This window comes from Argiope bruennichi, chromosome 1, assembly GCF_947563725.1.
Source record: "Argiope bruennichi chromosome 1, qqArgBrue1.1, whole genome shotgun sequence".
In the NCBI taxonomy this organism is placed as follows: domain Eukaryota; kingdom Metazoa; phylum Arthropoda; class Arachnida; order Araneae; family Araneidae; genus Argiope; species Argiope bruennichi.
In genome coordinates this window covers 6716419-6741670 of record NC_079151.1, presented here as the reverse complement: position 1 = coordinate 6741670, position 25252 = coordinate 6716419, and the positions used below count along the sequence as shown (strand labels likewise).

General features: G+C 31.6%; 1 protein-coding gene across 1 annotated transcript in view; it reads right to left on the bottom strand.

Moving 5' to 3' along the window:
• Window positions 1–332: 332 nt before the first annotated feature.
• The window catches only part of LOC129988896 (acetylcholine receptor subunit alpha-like 1), a 241520-nt gene continuing 216600 nt past the window's right edge, over window positions 333–25252 (bottom strand). The window contains exon 8 of the mRNA XM_056097213.1: window positions 333–1191. Coding sequence (XP_055953188.1) covers window positions 1003–1191 — 189 coding nt within the window. The 3' untranslated portion in view covers window positions 333–1002. The remainder of the gene's footprint in view (window positions 1192–25252) is intronic.

Genomic DNA, 25252 nt, shown 5'->3' with positions numbered 1-25252 from the left:
AGAGCCGGTGCTGGCGACAAACATGTCTTTCTCTCTCCTCCAGCCCGTCATGTAACGACTCATGTTCGTGTGAGAACGCCGCTTCTCGTTTAACTTCCAAAATGGCGCTGCAGGAATTTGAACTTAGTGAATCATCGCACTTACATCCTCTGTTTCGAAGACATCTCATGCGAAGAAAGGATTTTTATCTGTAATATTTTCAATTATTGGGTCAAAAATAGTGAAAAAAAAAGTTACTTGTCAAAAACTGAAGACTGATAGTAATAAATGATTAAGAGATAAAAAATGCAGACACCGTTTTGCAAGTGAAAATAAAATAATATTTTATGATGTAGTAAATGAGAAAAGGAGTTTTAGTGCTCTTAGTAGCTCGAAAAAGTGTAAAAGAATCACGAGTGTGATATTTGTATGGGATGCAGTTTTTTTGTGAATGTTCACTTTCAACATCTATAAAGTTTTGATAACCGAACAATATCTATGTTTTTGTATCTGCCAAATCTTTCAAAGCATATGTCGCTATTAAAAGTGCGATATCATTAAAAGTTTAAAGAATACATTTGCATTTAGTCCAAAGTTCTAAATGTCTTCCATTGACTGCATTTTTTTATGATCCTTTATGTATTATCTGTTGCGTGTGTTTTAGTTATTATCCACAAGGTTTTGAGATTTCTTCTTTAAACAGTGGCAGATCTCCTGCGATGATTTGCATTTTTTTATTATTATTAATCATTTCAGCTTTTAAGAGATAATTGCGCCTTTCTGCATATTGCACTATTTTTAATACAATCAAGTTGCTTTTGGGGAGGCTATACATTGCTTTTATACTTGGCAACTAGCCCAGTGTATATACCCACAAAATATCGACAAACTATTTATATTTTTGTCTATAGTAATGATTAAATACAAAATAGGGAGGTATGCTTCCTCAAGGAAATACAACGCGTGTTTGCTCAGTAATGGAAGAAGTTGCACAAATTTTCGACTTTCAAATTTTTTTTCATCTTAAGCCATCCAATCCACTTGAAGGGTGTGAGCGACCTTGGAACTCACCACGTCAATGGGGCTGTCAGTGTCGTAGAGTAGGGGAGCCTGCAGGAAAATCCCCGCCGTGCCGATGACACAGGCTGCCGTGAACATCCACAGGAACAGACGATCCAGAACCATAGCAACGTACTTCCATTCATCTTTCACCTGCAAGGTAAGTCGTACAAGAGCAAATTGAAAGAATTAGAAAGCACAAATAACCGCACAGACATCTTCCCGAATTCTCAAAATTAGTATAAATCTGCACTTGAAAAATTAAGACATATTATTCGCTGAAGTGAGTCGATTCATGTATCCGTAATCTGTGCGTCTTGTTTATTAAATTTAAAATTAAAAGTTAAGAAATTTAAAACTTGTACGCTGTACGAAAGATAATGGCAAGGCGTCTTATTCTTACCAAGTTGGCTACCTCGTCAATCGGCTGTGATTACCACTACTTTCTCTATAGATTGCTCCTTCTATAATAGTTCAGAAATAGAAAGAAAGAAAATAGGGATTGCCGAATTAAGATAACAGGAAAAATGGTAGTGGGACAGATGCGTACAACCATTTGCGTACGAATCATAAAACTGTCAGTCAGTTGTCTCGTTTACAATGCGATTGTGTTACTGAGAAGGTTCAGTTCTAGAAGAGGTTACAACATCTTAAACGTTATCTAAAAGTGTCATATTTGGCGAGAGTTAGCCTGATGTTTGACACAATTTCGAACACTTAACGATACGTTCATTAATATAATTTCATGCGTTTTAATACTATAGGAGTAATTTCTACTTGCTTTTTATGAAAGATGGATTGCTTTTCAATGTATATATTTAAAAATGTAAGATAAAAACATTGGGGAAAGATATTTCTGCTCATATAAATAGTGTACCCACTTCGAAATAATAATCATTTTTTTCTAGATTTCGGATATAAATGCATTACTTTACATAAATATAACGATTTGCATTAAAAGAAAGAGTTTGCGTTTCATTAATTTTTTATTTATTTCTTCTTGATTCGTTTATTTAATTCAATAAGTTCGTTATTTAAATATAGGCAATTAAAAATTATTTCTTAAATTTAAAGTACAATTAAATGAGGTTAGTGGAATTGGAAGGATTTGTAAGGAGGGATTTGTATTTGTTTTTAAAAAATCAGTTTCCAGAGTAGAACGCCATTCATATTTAAACTTTTCTGTTTATCATCGTAGATTTAATTTAAATGTTGTTACATTTTTTTCAAAAATCTGTACTCTGATAAAGATAAATTATTTGTTCATTATACGACTTTGCACTTTATGTATGAAATATTTTAAGTATAAGGTGCGTAAAATAAGCAGCTTACTAAATCAGAAGTATATTAATATTTTGCTAACTGATCATTTGTATCTACGAAAATTTGTAGAAGATATTAGCTGAATTCAAATTTAATTTTCTTCTAGTTGCACTTTCATTAAACCAAAATCCAAATCTACTGTTAAAAAATGAAACAGAATTAATAAAAATTATTTTTTCATTAATATATGTAGTATATGTTCTTTAGAAACTTTAATTTTATTAAAGATCGTTCTTATGTGCAATAAGTCATTAAAAATAGTGTTGAATAAAGTTCTGACAATACTCTTCAACAATATACATCTACCCCTTTATTGAAAGGTTTACTGATTAGCTATGCGTTTTTTCCATATTTTAAACAATGTAATTATTTCTAATTTCAAAAGAATTCATGGCCGTTTTAAACCTTCCCGGGGCCCTTAGATAATGCAAATCTGAAAGCCCCTTTTTCCCTCCAAATTTTTTATTGATTTTAATTTAATTTTTATTCACCAATTTTAAGTAGTAAATTTTGAAAACTGAAGTCGCAAGTCCCTTTCTAAAAAGTCCATTTCAATATTGTACAAATAAAAAAAGTGCACTGTCAAGACGTAAAATTAATTTTAAGCAAAATATCGAAAACAAAAGAAAACTTTCTATAACACTCTAAACAATATTGTAAAAGGAGGGAATATATTTCTTTAAACTGTAAAGCTTCAAATTTTTTAGAATTATAAAATAGCATAACGAGTAAATGGTAATTAGAAATATTACTAGAGTAAAGTCTCAAAATTAATTTATAATTTTGATTATAACTTGAATAAATTTGACTGCACGGCCCACTGTCATTAAATGAAAGTATAAAACTATTTACCTTTCTACAACTATTAAAAATTATCAAGAGCTGAGGGGCTCCTTGACAATTGCCAACTTTACCTATTTAAAAATCTTGTCCCCTCCCCCCCCCAGATTAGAATTATTTAAATAATTCTAATCTGGACTGTTGACATAACAGCTCCTGTGTAGTAGATTCAAATCTCTTGGGAATTTAATTATATTTAATAGAAATGACTTCAAGGGCATCTTTCGATTTTACCATTGATTCGGACGTTCTTAAGCGATTTTTTTCGTGAAAACAATGCACAATTCGCAGATATTTTGCTATGGAAAAAGTCTGGTTATCTCACAATGAGCCCACAGTTTTCAGAAGTCCAGTCGAGATCCATATAAGATTTTAAGAGCAAATGAATTTAGAACATTAGTTTCTTTATTTAAAAAAATAAAGTCAGACTTCTTTTACTGCATTGCAGAAGAAACTCTTGCTGTAACATTAAAGAAGTTTTTAAAGAGATGTTTTATTTCTTCATAACTATATAAGTGAACATTCACTTCTATTTCTGTAATTTACTTTCATTCATAATACATGAAACTTTGATTAAATCTTCAGTATTCCATTATAGTATTTCCATTATAGAAATTTGCAATCTTGTAATTAAAATAAAATGAATAATTTCCTATTAGTATATTAGTAAATAAATGAAATTGCATTATAATACTTATGTAACAGTTATAATTTTTTTTCTCAATATAGGCTAAAAGTTTGGTGAGTTTGTATTGGATTTGAAGGAATATTTCACAGAGCATTAATTCTTTAATGCTACTATGTACAAAAAAATAATTTAAATGATTTCTTAGATCATAGTATTCAATACACTGCAATATTATAAAAATCAAATAAATAGTAAATGCGGGATAAGTTTAAAAATTGTGAAAAATGCTTTCTTACGTATTATTATTCCATTTCCATTTGTAATGTTCCATTAAAATATCCTGAGTTTTATTTTTAATTCATAAAATAAAATAAGGACTGTTTTAGAAACTTAAATAAAAAATTACCTAATAACATACGCACACACACACAAAGGATGGGGGGGGGATAAAATTGGTTTTTAACACGGAAGCATATATTTTAAATTTCACAGATATCTCCAAATTTTTCGTTTAAAATTATTCAAAAATTTAAGTGTGGAATATTCAGAATTTAATCTAAAAGTTTTAATTAACAAAATAAGATTTTCTTCCAAGAATGAAAGTGAATGTATATATATGCGTCTATCATTCTATTTAAAATATCGACCATTGGACGTAGAGATACTAAATTTAACACACGTATATTTGGAAGAAAAAATATGTAATTCAGTGCATTTAAAAATATTAATACAAAAAATATTATGTCTTACGTAAATTATCTTAAAATTAAAAAAAATTTCATTAATTTTATTGGTTTATTAGTCTTTGCTTAATTTTATTCTGTAAAAAGAATACAGATCTTAGATAGCATGTATGTTTTATAGTCAAGATCTTCCGTTTATATTTACGTACGAAAAGATAAAGTTTTCACATAAAAGAGAATACTAGATTTTTAAATATAAGATGTATTTTTATTATATCAGGCTTCTTAAATTATTTATTTCATGTGTATTTGAATTATTTATTTGAGTTCCAGAAATTCAAAAGCTTTGAACAGATTTAATTTCAAATAGTAGTAAATTTATCACTGTTAAATTCTCTTATTCATTTATGTGCTATTAATTAGCTGAAATGCACATTTAAATTATCCACTTATTTTAAAACAATGGGAATCGTTTGTGATGGTAATAGTTAAGTTCAGGTGTATTTTTTTTTTTTTTAGAATGGAATTTCTATTTCTGATTTTTTTAAAGTTTATTGATTTTCAGTTCATGAGAACTATATTTAGCATACTTTGATAATTCTCTTATTGATTTATGTGCTATTAATTAGCTGAAATGCACATTTAAATGATCCATTTATTTTAAAACAATGGGAATCGTTTGTGATGGTAATAGTTAAGTTCAGGTGTATTTTTTTTTTTTTTTTTTTTTTTTTTAGAATGGAATTTCTATTTTGGATTTTTTTAAAGTTTATTGATTTTCATTTCATGAGAACTATATTTAGCATACTTTGATTTTGAATGAATAATGCAGAGAATTTATATGATTTGGAAGTAAAAACTATTTTTTACTGTAAATTTTTAGAAAGTTATCAAATAATTCTCTTATTTTTTGATAAATTAAAATTCTAATTAAAAATTCAAAAAATCACTTTCCTACCCTCCAAAATATATATTTGCCAAATTTGATAGGCAGACGGCAAGGTGTGTACAGAGCCAGCATATACACATAGAGACAAAAGTTTTTTCCCTGTGTTTAAGCATCAAAATTTAGTTAAAATACCAATACATTTTCTCGCCAAATACTCTTGCCAACAGATAACATATGTTTTAGCAAACCTAGACTAATTACTCCCTACCCCCCTTTTTTCAAAGAGCTATGCGTGATTTACTGGCTTTTTTATGAGCTGTACGCAAATGGTTGTACGCATCTGTCATACAACAATGCTTTTTATTCAATCCCGGTAATAAACTATTTTTCGTTACATTTTTCGTTACATTTGGAAGAATGTGATGCTTAGTCTAACATTAACCTTACAGTTCGGTACACGGTATATGAAAAAAATTAGAGGGGATTTGAATTTTTAGACCGAAATATCATATTATGATATTTTTTTGGATATGGTTCTATCGGCATTATGCTATTTTTAAAAGTTAATTATAGCTACAGTACAAAGAAGAGTTTTAGAATTTGTCAATGTGTCCTGGAAACTGTTTTTTTTTTTTTTTCGTTTGTATTTTTGCTTGTGATGCGTGTTTAATGCTCTTGTATATGTTCCAATCATATAGAAAAATAAATTACGGTGCTTATCATCGAAAGAAATTTATTAAATATGATAGAATTAAGAATTGTAGTAACGGTCATGAGAAGGAAGAATGCATTTAATATCTTAATATCGTATAAGTAAACGCTGCAACTAAGGCAATGCAAAGTGTTCTTGTAATATAAACCTATGAGCAGTTTTCAATAATTTATTAAAATTAGAGAAAATAAATAACTGAAATGCAGTTTTTTAAATTTTGTATAAAGTAACATCAGTAATAAAGTAATAAAAGATAAGTATACTAAGAAGTTATTGAACAGAAATGTTAACGTTTCGATTCAGTTTTAATGAAAGTTTTATGAATAAAGATTTTTTTAGTCAGGACTTACTTAAGTGTCTCTCGTGTTCTGCCCTGTGGCTCATTTTCAGCGATTTTTCAGAAATGCAATGACGGATCGCACGGTTCACACAATCAACAGAAAGGTACCTGCTTATATCATTATTCTTTTTAAAAACTGTTTTCCATCAGATTAATTATCTGAGCAAAATTTCTAAGAATTTTTGCACTTTCAAATGAAATTGTCTTTTTAGATGACATGAAACCAACATACTCTGTCTGAGAAAACTGAAAATACCGTAGCGCGTATTCTTACAAAGAAACCGTCTTCATAAAGAATGGTTATTATTAAAAAAAAACGACAAGAACATTAAAAAAATAATATGAAAGAAACCACACTAAGTTGAAAAAAAACTACATCAATGATTATTTATAATCAAATTTCAATTAAAATTTTGAAAGGTATGAAAAAAAATCTTATTTTCTTTTAATTTATATTTCCAATAATTTATTAAACTAATGAGAGAGAGAGAGAGACTTGTTCGTATCTTCAACTGTTAAAAAGTTCCCAAATATGATGTTTCGGTCAATGGAATCAATGTTTTTAAAAAAATTTCTTAAAATACAGGTAATTTCAAATTCAGATAATGCAGCGCTTATTTTATGACTGCAAAACATCTATGCTTGTCTTAAATGCTGTTGATAAATATCGCTTGAAAGACTGAAGATAAGACAAACCTGAATGTCTCTTACAAGTTAAGAGTTGCATTTTGGCGATGAAAATGTAAACGAATCGAGTTGAGATGGAGATGTAGTAGTGGCTCCATTCTGCGGAAAATGAAATCAGGTAATTGAGGAATACACTCGCAATCATATCTCAATCGCTCTCTCAAGCTTGTTAATAGTTTTTCTTTTAAAAATGAATTTCATAATATTAGTTATTGAAAAACCATTATTTGCTAAAAAAGGGAGCTGTTCATTCTTATTATTCTCTTTTAGTTTTTAATTATTATTTGTTATTATAAGTATTATGGAATTCTGAAATGAAGTGTTTTTCCCAACAAAATTCCCCAAATCATATGGAATCAAAATTTCTTTCAATCGATTCATCGATTGTTAGTTTTTTTTAAATATTAGAATTGTGTATACGTTAAGTTATGTCGACTAAAAACGTACACAAGAATTTAAAATTCTAGTACGGCAGGAAATGAGAAGCAAAAAAAAAGATTACAGAATTTTATCTTTGCAAATATTAAGCAATTCGAAACAAGTGAAAGTAAGAAAAAGGCTGTTCTTCCAATAAATTAGCCCTTATTTCTTTTATATTTTCCTTCTAACGAAGAATGTATACATTAAGCAAGTACTTGTGTGAGAAAGGTTTATCCTCTGATGGAGTATCTCGAATAAAAACACGTCTTCCTTTTTTGCAACAAAATAAAGGGAAGAAAGAACTAAAAAATAAATATAGGGTGATCAAGAAATAACAGGAAGTGTTTGGGGTCCTGTAGCGTGCAATGTACTGGACGAAATATCGCACAATTTCGTCACCATACACATCAAAGTATGTGGTTCCAATTTATCAAGGAAAAAAAATAGTACCAAAAACGCCAATAGGGGAAATTCTGATGCTGCGATCGGAAACTTTATTATGTAATTTGCTTATACGGGTACTTTGTGCCATGACATCGAAGATAAAAGGAAGTGTTGCGGGAATTTAAGTCATTCTACAAGAATTCGGCCGTCGATTGCGATGTCATAACGTGAAAGTGTCTTATCAGTTAAGCTGTTTTATCAGCGAGATGAAAACGCCGGCTGTTAAAACAGTTACGTAGATGACCGATGACTATAACTAACTTACGAAGAATGGTTGAAATAATTGTAACAACAGGAATTCTTGGTGTGCAACCAGGCCGGGGACGTAAAGGTATCAATCAGGAAGAAATTGAAGAAGTTGTAACAGCCGTTATGGATCAGGCGAGAGCTAATAAATAGGATACCAGCAGTGCACGTTCAGTATCATGACAAACAGGTATACCGTTCTCGACCGTGCAGAAGATATTGCGTAAGATCCTGAAATTTTATCCGTATAAGATAACACCCATCAACTGATAACACTGATTTGAATCTTGGCAATTTCTGGTTATGGAGCTACTTGAAAGACCCTGTGTATCAACGACATGTTCCTGACATTTTTACTTTAAAAGATCAAATAATGTTATGTCAGATGAATAAATGTCGATATACTATGAGCCACTGTCGAAAACCGCGTGCATCGCATTGCATTTATTGGAACATCATGTTGGTGGTCACCTTGAGCCAAATTTGTAAGTTGCTATAATAAACGTTTTTTATTGGCATTTGGTGTATTGCTATTTACTGTTTCTCTTGGTAATTATGCATCTTTTTTTACACATTATGCACTTGCAGCGCCAGGATTTCCCTTTCGGCTTTTTTCGCTATTAATTTTTTTTTTCTTGATAAATCGAAACCGCATACTTTAATGTGTATGGTGACCAAATATTGTAATAAATTTCGTTCAATGCATAACACGCTACAGGGCTTCGAACACCTCCTGTTATTTCTTGATCATCCTGTATTAACAGAAATAAACGCACGATAAGAGAATTTCGTTTTCCATGCAACGGCATTAAATGGGCTTCGGGAACGATTAATTAATTAAATGGGCGGGGCTGAACGATTAACGAATTAATGACTGGAAGGATTCTGCATCTAATCTCTACAATTAAAACTCAAAATGACTCTTAAAAATAAAAGTTTAAAATAAAAAGGGAAAAAAAGAACGCTATTTTTTCTGATCGCACTCAACTTTTCAAAAAGTTTGTTAAAAAATATTTACGTAAATAAAAAAAATATTAGCACATGAGTCATTGTAGATTTTTATTTACAAAGAGAAAGTGTTATAATCTCTAAAAACTTTAGACCTTCCGGCGTACGAGAGCGATAGACAGATTTTAATAGTGCAAAATCTAATTCCGAGCAATCTGCGGAAAATAGAAAAGTGAACTGAGTGAGCAGATAATCCAAATTTCAAAATTGAATAGTTTCGCATTTAAACAACACTTTCTCTTCGTACATATTTTTCAGGAAAAAGTAAATAAAACTTGTAAGTAAATCATTTGACGTTTATTACAACTTTCTTTATACGACAGTTCTAATCTATTCTACTTAAAAGATAACGATGTTTAAAAGTTCGACGGGAAATACGATTTATTATTAAATTAAATCTTATATTGCATTTGTAAGCGTCTTTTTGATTGATTCTTATATTTGCCTTGAGCTTCAGCAGTAGAAAATATCCAATTCTCTGAGAGCGATCACGTACAATCCGTCAAAAAAGTATGCAGAAACTTCTTACAGTTTGAAACCTATCTAGATGAATTCGAGGAAAATATGCCTTTCAAAAGAAGGTACTCTTTGAAAATACGCGAACTGCATTCCCATAAGGGACCATCCACATATATATATTTGTATAAACTTTCCATTTTTTTAAATTGCTAACACCGATTTTTTTCGTCTTTTAAAAGATTCTGAATAATGAGAAATTTCTTGGTGTAAGATTTTAAGCAAATCGATTCAAAGTGATTCAAGAAAAAAATAGGAAATTAGGAGTTGTTCAATACCCTACTTAACTTCGCTTCAAACTTCGGAGCCGTTTCAATAGATGCTAACGTAACAAAAAGGCAACTACTCATACTTACCTTCATTAAAGTCGTTAATAGTGCCATTTTACTCAAAGAAAAATTAATATTTTAAAATTCACTGTTAAGAACGACACATCATGACTTTAAGAACGACACATCATGACATGAACGACACATGAATTCGGAATTCATGTTTTTATTTATATATTTAGTTACAAATAAATAATGCTTAAATACTATTTAAATAGGCATATTGTTCAATATAATCAAAAGTTCCCGGTGAATGTAACAATTAATATTAATAAAATAAGTTTAAATGTAAAAAGAAAAAAATTAAAAAGCGGTTGAAAAATAAAAGGCATATATCTTAACCCTTTCGTTGCGTCATTCTTTTATCAAAATAGGTTCAAAAATGGCGAAACGTTTCCTGCCAGACATCTTTGAGCTTTGAAAAAAGCCCGCAAAATGCTGCAAAACATGCTTGTGTTTTCGCAGAACCATGGACAACTAACACTATCTGTTAACCCAGATCTGAATGAAACCATGAATGTGAAAAGGGCGGGTTGCACGGCTAAACAGACGAAAAAAGTGCTTCCCTGCCGAAATCACGGGCTGCGCAAATTTGGCTACTTCTACGTTGTCCGTGGAAATGGCGGGATGCGCAGCGAGAGGGTTATAAACTCTTGTCGCATATATTTAAAACCATGTGTCTTAAAAATTAATGAGAGGAAATGGATAAAATATGGAGTTGAAATGTTTTAGAACTTGGTTTTTCCATTGTCATCAAAAGTTTTAAATTAAAATTAAATTAAATTTATTAAAATTACCAAAAAATATAAAATATATTCTTATATTTTTAAAAATACAGAACTTTATATTTAAGTATTTTATGTATACAAAAGAACAATTCTAAAAGATTTATTATGTATTGAAGTAAATATGTTGTCCTTATAAAAATTAAAACAAGAGCTCTCTTTTTAAAACTATTGCGTTGAAAAAACAAGAGCTTACTTGTTTAATCAAGATTCTAAAACTATTGTAAAGGCAAATATTATTCCTTTTGATAGTTCCTGCAAATATTATTCCCTTTCAAAAATTTATTTTGGAAAATTTTAATGTAGCAGTCAAATTTTTAGTAAAGATAATATGCATGATTCGAGCCTTAAAAAGTTCATAATACAACTATCAGTATTAAGAGTTACCTATCTGTTAGTTTGTTAGTTTGTTTAAACGTCAGACGGGCTTTTTTTTATGTGGGTGAATAAAATTAATGACACGACGACACAAATTCATGTTACATTTATATATTTTACGGTGAACTGTAGCAAAAGATCTGCTTCTTTAGAACTTTCAGAGATTTGCTTTTTTATAGATCTTTCCTATTCAAAATGTTTACGAACATTTAAATCAACATGAATCAATGAAATTTGATTTTAAATAGAAAAACATAAAAGATGTAAATAAAATGTGTATGTCAGCGACCTCATAAATAATTTTTATTCCCTTGTCTTTGTCTCGTCTTCACTCATCCTATTCTGTCTCTCCCTAATCTTTGTTTCCTTACAGAGGGATTGCTCTATGCGTAATAGATACGGCCAATCAAATTAAAACTAATAATTAAACTTGAATTGAAAACATAGTGATCTAATAACAGGAAAAAATGTGTTACCTAGTACAAAATAATAATAATAATAATAAAAAAGATTGCAAAAAGAATATAATAAAATTAACTGTCAATCGTACAATGAAGTGAAAATATAATGAATTGCATCTTGAAACATTCTTTTCAATTGGAAATTTCCCCATCTATCTTTTATAAAGTCATAAATACTTTCGGGTTCTATTCAGGATAAAATGTAAGTTTATGTAATAAAAATTGCATATCCATATGGCAGTATAATATAAGCTATAAGCAATATATAGCCAAGTTTTTACTAGTATACTATAAAGAAGTTTTTTTCTTTTTTAATTTTTGAAGTCCTCTGCCGAAGTGTATAAGCTTTCTAATACACCTTTCATTAGTTCCTCTGAGATAATCATATCCGAGGATTTGTTACATGATACGAGCTGATGAGAGGCCCTATCCTCTAGTAATATAATGTTACACAGTTGAGCTTGAAATCAATCGCATATTATGCAAGATCTCATCATCAGCTGAGGAATGTCCTGCAATCGGTATGAAGAATATGAAATGCAAATAAATGCTTTAAACATGCAAATTATTATTATTTTTTTCACTCTATGACCAGAGAAGAATCTCGAGCTACGGCTGAGATTATCAGATAGGGCGGTTAAACTATTTTATTTTCCTTCTCCCCATATAAATAACTTTGTAAATATATGAATTATGAAATATTAATATAAAATAACAATTTATGAGGTATAATTGGTAAGGGTTTTATATTTTATAATATTAAATTTTTTATCAGAATATTTTTTAAACACGAACGATTGTTTCGATAATGTTGTATGCAAACCTGAGTGCCGAGCAATCAGGAAGCATAATAGATAAATGGAAGTAAATGATTTTTAGGAAGTTAATAAAATAAAAAAGATATACCTGAAATAAATCACCACATTCCAGGATCGCAAAACACTTAAATACGCCACTAGTAGTGTCCATAGTTTGTTGACAAATCACAAATACTTAAGAAAAGAACTATAAAACAGCTGTTATATCGCATTCCTTTTACACAGTCACTAGTTATTCATTCATGCAATAATCCGCAGAGACAACGATTATAGAGTAGAACGTATTCTATCTTTTCTAGAGAAAAGAAATTAGACTGAATCTGGGGAGGGGGAAAGAACCCTTTACTGCTACTAGTGCACTTGTCTCAGTTGCATGCGCGCAACTGAAGCAGTGCACCAGTCCTTACCAATGTTTTACCTTAGCAATGCCCCACAGTGTTCCTTTATAAAACTCCCTGGCATTCCAGAAGTGCTTTCAAACATGTAAGAGACTGTTAATATTGAAAAATACTCCTCATGCTATTAAAAAGACTTTCACATTAGAGAAAACGATGAGCTTTGACAATCACTTCGCAATAATATCACCATCGTTGCTGATTAATCCACCCGGAAAGAGCAATGTTTCACGAATCGAAAACACATGCTCTGGAGCATCTCCTTCCCCTTCTCCCTTTTCATTCGAAAGTTCCTCCCACGACTCTCTTTAACAATGATTCTCTTGAACCAGTTGAGGAGAGCGACATTTTGAAATTCACTCCAGTTCCAGTGGGTTTTCTAAGAGGCTCAGTAGTCGGGGGTGGGCACGAAGTGGCCATAGAGAGAGGGGGGGAGGATACCGAGAATGGCAAAGTGAGGGCAAGCTTGATGATAACGGAAAGGAATTTCGGCCCACTCAGCTCTCAGTGTTTGAGTGTGAGCGCATCTCTCAATGGGTAATTAATTATCTGCCTAAAATATGCATCTCCCGATAAATAACGTCTGAGTGGCCCATTGAGGACTGAAAGGGGTTTGGATAAATCGTAACAATTTGAAATAAGCAAATGAGAGCGACACAACTTTCGTTGTGGAATTACTACTACTCACGTGGTATTTCCACGACGATGCAAATAATGTTAATTAACCTCGGAGCAAGCAAGAGAAATTTTCAGCAGCCCGGCATTTCCTTTTCATCCTCTCTTTCTACATTCTCTCGACCCAAAATATTCAGTATTGCAAGACATTTTATAAAATTTTTCTTTAAAAAATTATTTGCGATTAATATCTTTTTATTTTTTAGTCATTCCCAGCTATTTGGGAGTGTTGAGCACCACGTGCTTCAAATGTGTTATCTAGAGCATTTCGTCAGAGTATGTTTATGCAAATTTTCTCTTTGTTATGAGGAGAGCACTGATAGACTATACACTCGCCGAAATTCTCTCAGAATGAAATTTGAATAAATTAAAAATGCATTTCTTATTAATAAAAAAAAGTATGCAACCATCATGATGCAGCCACTGGATGTGATGATTCAGACAGCGCTTGCGGTCTTTAATAAAAGTTTTGATTCACGTTTCAAAAACAATTACTAGATAGAATCTACAATTTATTTTGTTTTCTGGCAAGCTTATCACTGGATGATTGGGGGTTTATTCATTCATCTGTTCCAGGCGTTTCCATCGCATGAGCGATTTAGAGGCATTAACATGCAGTAAACACCATTTCAATGCGTCTGATTTCTCTTTATTTAAATAAAATAATAACCGTTTTTTTTCCCTTAACAAGACAAACCATGTTAACTTTTTAAGCAAAAGAAAAATAGTGTACCATTTAGTGGAAGGGATTAATTTAGAAGTTTGTTATTTATATCTGTCTTCCACTTTTATGTAATAGTAAAATTTCTTTAAAATGTAGCATGTAGCCAGGATTTATAATCCCTTGAAGCGATTTTATTTAAATTTTTTATGATGTCTTCATATTTTACTTCATATTTTCTATCTTTAGTTTTATACTTTTAATATGTCTAAAAGTAGCTTTCACCTTAATTGTTATTAAATGTGTGTGTCTCAACGTTACAGCTACACGCATCTCGGCGCACATACTTTCCATAACAGAAAATACCTACATTGTCGAAATGTGCACATTCAGTAACTGAGAATATGCTCAATGTGATGTACTTGCAGTAAAACAATATGGCACAAAAAGTAAAATGCATCTAATCATCAATTTAAAAATGGATGGCGTCTGGCCACCATTAATAATTCACCACATGATAATTCTTTCTCTTTTAAAAAGACAACAAGAAAACTAGGAAAGATGGGAAAAACAAACTATGCTCGCAAAACTGCTTTTCGGATTGCAGCAACTTGAAACAATCTCCTCTCTCTACGAAGGCAACGATCTGTTTATGATTCACTTCGAAATTCTGGCTTCAGAATGAAATTTTTTTTAAAAAATGCATCAAACGTGAATTTGCTGATGATAGAGGGAATGAATCCGCTCCCCAATTAAACGGATGCAGAACTGTTGCTTCAGCGTGAGAGAACGCCTGCTTCAGAGAGAAAGAGAGAGAACTGCTGTTCCCCAGCACCGAAGAGAACAATGCATTGGACGTCCACTTCTTTTGACTTACTTGAAGCCCAAAAAGAAAGCGAGTAGTGTGAGTACTCAAACAAGTATGAATACGGAACTTCTCTTCCTAAACTGACGAAAAAATTTAAATTAAAAAAAAGAATAATCATATAAGATTTCATTTATGTAAATCTTTGTGTTTCAGCATTATCGTACTCACATATCAAAACGGACAGCCAAGTTTCTGGAGGACTCGACTCAGATTCAAAATTCTGGCAATAAAATCACATTCATATTTTTTCTGCCTATTTCTCAGCTTTTTTTTTGACTTCATATGCACGCAAGCGGCCATCTTTAGCATTCCATCAGAAATTAACAATTGGACGTAAAGATCACTTGCCACGCTTTATTTTCTTGATTTATTTCTTTTTTGAGTATTTGTACACAGAAACTGAGAGACATAATTCCAAAAATAGTTTCTTTGGAAAGTGTGGAGATTCATTCAAATTTTGAAGTGGATTTTATTTTATTTATTTGTTTATTTTTATTATTATTTTCATTTGGCAAAAAAAAACACACATTCTTCTTAGTATAGAAGAAAGTGAGCACATCAATGTCATTCATGCTGTGGAAAAAAGGATTTTACAATGGAAATTAAATTTTCGTGAGAAAAAATTTATTGCATTTTATCAATAGAAAAACATTATTAGCTAGCGTTCTAAGAGCCACATAGGTACACTAAGTTTATTTTTCGAACACGAAGCAAACAAACACTATTTTCTTTCAAGATTCGATTTCTTTTTATAGACATCAGCCAGTTTCGAAAAAACCTATTGTTGGAATCGCTTTTGTCTATTTGTGAATGCGATAGCTCTGAAACATAATGAGCAAAACAAATGGAATCTGGCAGGTGGTCTTTGCACCAGATATTTAGTTCGCCAGAAATCTATCTGCACCTGACTATGGAAGCGCAAGAAGGAGATGCATTAAACTTAGCTTATTGTCTGATTATCAGAGCAGTTACATCTGTATCAAATTTTAAGCCAAACTCCTCGTCTGGCGATTTGCACATTGTTTCGGAATGTCATGACCAAAAAAAGGTGATTTTGCTAAATTTAGATTTTTGTAAATTGTTGGATTTAATAGTTAAAAAGAAAAAAGACTTTACTGTTCATACTTGTTTTCTTCACTATCCTTCAAAGTACAAAACCCATCCTATTGTCATAATATATAATAAATCAGAGAAGAGAATACTCTCAATGGTTTCTTTGCATATTTTAATATAAGGATGATCCCATTTAGTCCAAATATGCAATAATTTATTATCAGGTGAATACATCCATTAGAATATTTAAAGCATGGAACGGGTAGCTTTTTGTTAAGAGCCACTTTTTCAAAGTAACACATCAGCAAAAATGAGCCATTTGAAGTCTTGAATGAGGGGAGTTTTAAAAAATATTTTGAATCAAATATGTTTTTTGCTCTGTTGAAAAGATAAAATGCATTAATAATTGATTATCGGTGGTTATAAATAAAATTGAAAAAGTGAGAGAAAATGTAAAAGCCGTTTTTTTATGGAAAATAGGGGAGAACTCTTCTTATTTTTTTTTAAATCGAATTTTCACACAAGATTCTTAGCATGAGTTGTGTATTTACCCTTTTTAACTTCTGATATTGAGTACATATGACAACATACATTTTTATGCGTGATGTGCATTTCGTTTTTTTTTTTTTTTTTTTTTCGAAAGAGGAGGAGGAGGAGGAAGTTTTCTTTGTCATGTTGCCTATTCAAACAATATGAGAGTAAAAAGTAAGTTTTAATTATTCTTACATGCACACTATGATTTTTATTTAATAAAAATGTTTCTGGGAATTTCAAATATTTTATAATATATATATAATAATATTTAAGTATTTATTTTATATATTATTATAAATATTTTATAATAATATATATTATAATTTTAACTTGTATGAATATTAAAATTAAATGCATACTCCATAAAAATAAGATAATGTCCAATGAGATTTTTGTTGCTAAATGACACGACAAAATTTATTAAAATTCAGTTAACGTGGCATTATTTTCCTTTTCAAAAAAAGATGGCAAACTTACATTGTTCAGCCAATTTCTTGGTCGATTTTTTTAAAAAAACAAACAAAATGAATGGTTGAAATCGACACTTTACATACAATTTTTGATAAATACTATTAGTAAAAATTGTATGCATTCTACATACAATTTGTCTTTTATTTAAGTACAATATTTTATTTTGTTTCATGTATACTATTTATTAACTTAAAGAGCTCATCCATTATGCACTAAAGGAGCCGAATGTTACGACCCTCTCATTCAAGAAAAAATAAATGGCTCAAAAATGACTGGCCTTTTTCTAATGCACTATCTGATGCGGACTTTTAAAGATCTATTGGCAAAAAGAGGAAAAAACGATTTCACGAAAGGGTGCAATATGGAGGGGGCGGAGGAGGAAGGAAAATTCCTCCAAAATAAAGAAATAAAGTGAAAGAACTGCTTTCTGGATCGTGTCCAGGATTTTGCAGCCATCTTTGGAGTGGAGGCAGCAATATTCGGGTTTTTTTTAACACTTGAACTCTGGTTGGAATGTGAAAAATCGCCAAATGAATCACAAATTTGAGTAAGTGGAGCAGACAGGAATGTATCGCTTTACTTTTAATGGAATGAATATAGACGAGCGGGCGGGAACAGCATGCAAATACAGTAGAGAGTGGTAAACTGTAACGTGAAATGGAGCTTTCAGGGCACAATTCATTCGGATTTCTTGACGTGCAGTCCACTATTCAACCAGCTGGTATATCCCCCGGTTCACCCGTTCTTATATAGAAGTCCCTCAGTAATCCAGTAGATATCAGGACTGACCATTGTCGGATTAACGAAAGCATGGGGTGAGTGGAGATTCATTTTTAGAAAACGCATTTTGATTGCAAAACTTGCGTCTCCGGAGCACCATTTTACAAAATATACAAAAATATATGGAATATATACAATAAATCTTACAACATCTGAACAGCGGTCTATTGTTTGTGTCGTGTGAAATTCGCTGACATCGACAAGCATTGAATTGTTTTACCTTCCACTCTAAAAATTCTGAAGTAAAGAAGAGACCGGACTGACGAAGAGCCGTATAGTAGACAGACCACTGTAGGTACACAATGCATGGTACGAATGAATAAACAGAATAATGAACGAAACAGAGTGTGCTTTCTGACTAAATTCTTTCCATCCGATGAGATCAAAATTTCTTACATAGCGACGCTTCTAATGATGAAACCACAACCCCAATTTCATTTATCCAAATTCACTGACACGTGAACGGATAGACGGATTTTGTTCAGCTCTTGAATGGATGCGGTCCGAATTGTGATACCCACCTACAATCGTAAAGGTAAAAACATGCATCGAATTTCCCCCATCTAGTTCACTGAGCTTTTGAATTAGAATGTTTATAAATTATTGCTCTTAGCAGCGGTTACAATACAAAGACCGCCATCCGTCTTTAAAAATCCACTTAGAGGTGTCACTTACAAAACCAAACAAAATAAGGGGTAAAAAACGAATAGTAAGTCACGAGAGTCGTTTTCGTTTGCTATGCTACGTATGATGTGCTGGAGTGAAAATAACCAACAGTGCTCTCTGACGTTACGGTCGGTCTACTCGCTGTCCAACAAAGTGTGAGAAGCAACACTGCGGCGCCGCATGGTTTGAGAAGCAGGACACAAAACACGACCTTATGATATCAGTGATCTTGGAGCAAGGATAAGACGGGAGTGTACGCTGTATTTGTCACAAGCAGTATTTCTGTGCCTGCGAGCGCGCGTGTGTGTGTCATTGAAGCAAACTTTATACTAATTCATTTCAAAATGTTTATCTTAAATGAGCCCTTATAACTTTATTCTTGGATTTTCTCTTATTTTCTAATCCAAATATAACTTTTTTTATTTCATTATTTCAAAAATGACTATTTATTATTCAAAATTATTTCAAAATACTTTTTTTTTAAAAAAAAACTGTCGACAGTTTAGTTCTCACGTTGCAAGTGAAGGATAAAAATCCCTCACATCCATGACATAGCTTCCAAAGATACCCAAGCTTCCCTTTCATGGATCGGTAAGTGTCCAAGAAATCCCTATAAGAATCTCTTAGCAAAAGGACAAAGGGAAAAATGACTCAGACTATCGTTTTTGTATTTTGGTGTGAACAAATGTGTTCCAAATGTGAACAATTATGTCCATGTATGAATCCTGACCTCCCATAGAAAAATAAGTTGTTACATTCCCATTTGTCTTTTTCCCGGCCACTCATCTGCAAAACTATTTTGCATATTTATATCAAATTTTTATTCATCGAGCATAGGTTTTAGTATTTAAATAAAGCTTTGTAACTGAACTTCTATTCATCCAGCTCTTTCGTTCATCCGGCAATCTCTGGTCAGGTATCTCCAGTATTGCTAAAAGTATCATTTACTCTCTGGCTTATAATGAAATCATAGAAAGCTAAATACAAATTTCTGAAAAGGACCATTGGAATCACCTTATTATAAAATTAAGGTTTAAAAAAGCTTTTTAAAGTATATTAGTGCATGAGTCGTTTAAGTTACACCAAAACGTGAATAAGTTTTTCCTGAAAAGGGGAAAAGCAACACGGCCTTAGAAATCTTTTACCGGCAAAAAGCCCAAAATGTTCAGATTGAGCTTCGGGAAGAGGAAAGGGAAAGTATTTCACCACAAGATGCTGTTTTCCTAATGAATGGTAAAATTGTGCAAACAGAACAAAATAACGGAAAAAAAGAGATATTTTTTAATGCTCAGTCTCAGATTGCCAGCACACTTTTATTTATTAATTTATTTTTCATCCCATAAATATTTGTTGAAGGCATTAAGAGTCCACACTTCGTGCTCATTAACTATTTATAAGGAAGAAAGAAAATGCTTTTTACTATAGTACTTTTTCAAATGCATAGTGTACAAAGAGCGAGTGGTAGATTCGCTTATAAATTCATTTTTCAGATTTCATCCATTATGGAAAAAGGACGACTTTTCGTATTATGCTTGTTCATCTTTGAACGCCGCAACTTGAACATGCAACGAGCTAGATAGATAAAACTTCGCCAACGCCTATGTCATTAAAATTGTATTAAATTTCGAACAAACTCTGTTCTTTCTTGGCATTTGTGTTAATGTTGGCGCAATTATTCAGGCAGAAATTCAACAGCTGAAATCAACGCGGTTATCAGAACATGAACATGAAATTTTAAATTAAATCCGTAAACGAATTTGCAGACTGCATATGAATGTTTTAGCTCAGAGTAGGGGAGACCGATAAATAAGACGTGTGTGGTGTCGTCTTTGTGCGTCAAATTTTGGATCCAATGGGTCTGATAAGACGACCTGGCTGCTTGATCTAATTGTACAAGAAAATTTTCCCGCTGTCTGCTGTTATTCATTATCTCGTTTCTGAAAGGAACATTTTTTTGTTGTTTACTCGGAAAGGAATAAAGATAAAAAATAATAGTAAGAAGTTTTTATTTATTATCCATGTTATAGCTTTAAAATAAAAAACAATACTAAGTGATTATAATACTATCATCAAGCGAAATAAATGACAAATTTGCGGTGTATTTTTTCAATTCAATGGAAATGGAATCGATTCCGAAGACATAACTACACATACCTCAGATTAATCTTTCTATGAACCCTTAAGCAGTGTTCATTTCGAAGGCCCCTTTTCCCATTCTCAAATCCCAAAACTGAATTTCAGTAGATCAAGTATGAAAAACGCACAATTTTATTTAAAAAATAGTTTTAAACAAAATAACAAAAAAACATTTTCACACAATCTCAATAAACATCAGAATTTTTTTTAACTATAAAGCACCATAATTTTTTTAGAATTTTAAAACAATATAAAACTTGTAAATAGTAATTGACAGGGATTGCTACTGGAATGATGTACCGAAATTTAACACTGATAGATTATTTAATTCATCTTGATTTTAATTTGAATATTGTAGAGTGCATAGCTCTCAAATGAAATGAAAGCATAAAATGAGAACGATTTTGAAAACTTTGAAAATATCGCAAAAAACTCTTGAGAGATTGAAACTATCTAAGTAAGAGCCTTTAGAACAATTTCTCACTAAATGATATGGCTCTGGCGCATGCCTGTTGCTATTCGAAATATTAAAATCTGAAGAATTTTGCATATCTTTGTGTCGTTAACTGTCATGCTCTTCCGTTGAACTTGCATCAATATATCGTCGCGTAATAAGTAGTGCTACCTTTTCACCAGCTCGTCATTTTACAGCAGCAAGTTCAAAATGGAATTTTTGCAAGGAATAACGAATATCTTTGATACTTTTCAGATTTAGTAGGGGGAAGAGACTATATGTGCTTTCCAGACTCTTTCTGGTTGCGAAACATTAAGTTCTTTCTTAGTGATGTAAAACTTGGGAAATTGAGAAAAAGTGGTGTTGCATGTTAATCGACAATATTGTATTTTTACTTTTTCGCCTACAAAGTACAGATAGGATAGAAGAATTGTTGTAATTTTTTAAAAACTTGTTCTCAAGAATGGTATGATTCTTCATATTTCAGACTGCCCTGAACAGAAAAGGCTTTTTTTTTTATTAATGTCTACCTGAAATAAAATAACTTACAATACCAATGAAATACGCTGTAGAACAAAATGTGGTTTCCTTTAAATTTCAACGAAATGCCTCAACAGTCAAACTGCCTTCTGCTTCTAGGTGAAAGAAAACATGATAATTAAAAAGCACAACGAGCCTGATAGATGAGATTTAGAGTATGGTTTAACCTCTGTAATTGTAGAAGAGTATTAAATTTCGTGGGAAATCCATATACGGTTTAATTGTCTGTCCATTTATTAACATGTCAGCGCAATAACTCAGAAGGGTAAAGAGAAGAAAAATGAAATTGAGTATCTAGCATTAGCCTCAAAAGAATAAATCTGTATCAAATTTTGGGATGATAATCGTATTCTTGATCCCTTTCTGCACGCGTTTTGTGCTCATCAGAAAAGGTTCATGATGATAAAACTTGTCAGGAAAGCATTCGTAAATTTCATCAATGGATGAAAAACACTGCGAGAAATTCTTCAATATTCCGTGGAGGAGAATGAATATGACAGCACTCTCTACAGACGGAAGTCATCTAATAATACAGGTGAGGGAGGAAATAGTGAAGACGTTTGAGTACTTACCTACAAAGTCGCTGATTATCACAAATCTGCTTTCAATGAGCCCCAGCCCCAAAGCGAGTTACTCGACCAACAGAACGAATTCATTAGTGCAAAAGACATGCACATCAAAAATATGTTTATTATTATTATTTTATGATTATTAGCGTAGCTCTGTTTTCGGAAGAAGCTCGTAAAACTGTAACAATTTCAAAGAACTCCCCTGCCGAGCAAGCCCTGCCTTTCTTTAACGAGGACTTCAAAGAGGAGGGCGCTGAAACTCATTCCACGCGCGCAATGAATGCTCTGAGGACACTCCTAAAGAGGCTTATTAGCGGAGGGGTGCTAGCAGAGGTCTCGGGGATGGCGGTGCCTGAAAGTTCGATAACCCAAGGCGAAACAATAATTAAGAAAAATTTTATACCCAATCAGCTTGCTGGTTGAGTGTAAAGAGACTGTCATCACCACAGCTTGCCGACCTCATCGGGCAATCGTGCTTCTCAAGCGGTAAAAGCATTTCAATGATTCCGATGAGATACGTTTGTCCGAGTGAGCGGTTAAATAATTATCAAGAGCCGACAATTAACTAGCTCAGCATCTTTTGAACAGTGTCTTTCAAGACACCGGATAATTCAACAAACTTCTTTTGAGTGTTTTGTCAAATTTTCGGCTTTTATGTATTCGAAAACCGAAACGCGAAGCAAACCGCTTAAAGAAAAGGGGAATAAACATTTTCCGCAGTGTTTGTTTAGTTTCATAGTTGTTCTTATTTATTTCTTTTACCCGTGCGAATCAATGAGATGAGTGATAAGCACAAGAAGCAAAAACTACAATTTCCTCATGGAGAACGAATGGCATCTACCATTTTTTTCCCACGCTTTTCTTTGCACTGAAAAACAAATCTGATTCATCCAAAGAACTTTTGATTTATTACATCCCATGTTATATCAAATGAGAGTGATATCATTTTATTTGATTTTCAACATTTCATGAAGCTAGCTCGGTGCAATTTTAAGTTATCTTCAAGTCTTACCTATGCACGGGCCTCAAGTCTACCTTTTCATTTAGTAGATTCAATAGAAATCCAAAATATTGGTGTGCAGATTATATACCACATTTCATCTGTCTAACTCTCTCTATTTTCAAATTACCCTATTCGTAAAGAGATATATAATTTCAAAAAAAAAATTTTTTTTTTTTTTTTTTTCGTGTTTAAGTTGTCAGAATCATGGAAAGGCATTCAAATCTTCAAGTCGAATTTCATGACGACAGCAATATTTTCTTTTAAAAGCAAACAGCAACAGACTTCTTTTTATCTAAAGATCATTGCAGCTGGAGTGTGAAAATTAAAATAGGAGAAAAAAATTAATAGCATTTGAACTTCGGTCAAATACCTATTTCATCTGAGAGAAAGAAGAATCGAAAAGTTATCTCCCAGAGGGAGAATTTCCCCTCGTTCATTTTAATTTACAAAAACACTTATGGGTAAAATGATCACACAGATAATTAATAGCGATGTCGTATAGAAAAGATCCTATAGAAAATTAATAAAAATGTTATTTAGAAAGGGTCCTATTGAAAATTAATAACAATGTAATTCAGAAATGATCCTATAGAAAATTAATAATAATACAAAGAAAAAATTCTATGTAAAATTAAAATCAATATTTATTTTTAGCTGCTCAAATTATTCTTTTTATAATCCCCCATATAGCCATTTTTCACTTGAACAAAAAATAAAATAAAATTGCAGAATTGTAACTATTCCTCATATTTCATTACAATAAAACAAAACAGGAAAAATGTTGTGAACCCTTTCAAATGCTCTTATAATAGTCTTTGGATATTGAGGAAATGAATCCTTCCTTTGTGTGTGTGGGGGGAGGGAAACTTTCTTGAATTTTAAAAAAAAAAGTGTAACCATAAACAATTGCCTCTTTCTTATAAAAAAATACACAATAACTAAGATATTTTGAAAATATAGAAAATGAACTCAAATATGAATTATTCCTTTAGATCTGAGCTCGTAAGTCATCAGCATTCCTGTTAAAACATACTTAAAAGAAATTATAATACCATTAAATCGTTTATACAATCATTTTTTTATTAAAATAAATCAAATAATTAATTATTTATTAATATGTCAGATTTGAAATCTTTAAAAAAACTGAATAGTATTTAGTTATATACTTGAAATAAGTTTTTTTAGCAGTGCTAGTCTTGCGGCAGAAAATATGATTTATTATTAATTATGTGCATTTCATTTGGGAAGATAAAGCATGCAACATAGAAGACCAAAATGTTAGTAAACAACATAAAACATAACATACTCTTATTTTAAAATTAAGTATATAGTCATAAAATAAGAATTACGAGCCATTATTTTGGGTTACATTTCAATACAAATTACTTTATTTTACAGTACAATATGCCACAATACAATGTATGAATGTAATATGGCAATAATGAATACTATTTTTATCTAGATAATGCAAAATAATGAAACAGTTCTTGGTTTAATATTCAATATCGCTTCTTCTTCCTTTTTTTACTATCTTGTAAAAATAGTATAGAAATCGACAAACAATTCGAACTCGAGATTTTAGACTGCTTTGAATTTGAAAAACAAATGTTTGGCATTGTGTTTGTCTGTCTGCTGGTGACAAGAATAGCTTAAAAACGTTGTAATCTAGACGGATGACATTTGATATAAGGTCTTTACACCTCATTTTTTTATTTCTATCAAATTTTGAGCAAAGTTTGGGGAAGTCTGTCTGCCCAACTGTCGGAATATAAGTGAACAGGATAACTACAAAACAAAGAGAACTAGATAGATGAAATTCGATACTCGGAAAGAACACTTACTGTGCAGATTCTATCTCATTTTGAGACAAATCCAATGAGGAGTTGACCAACCAGTGATCTA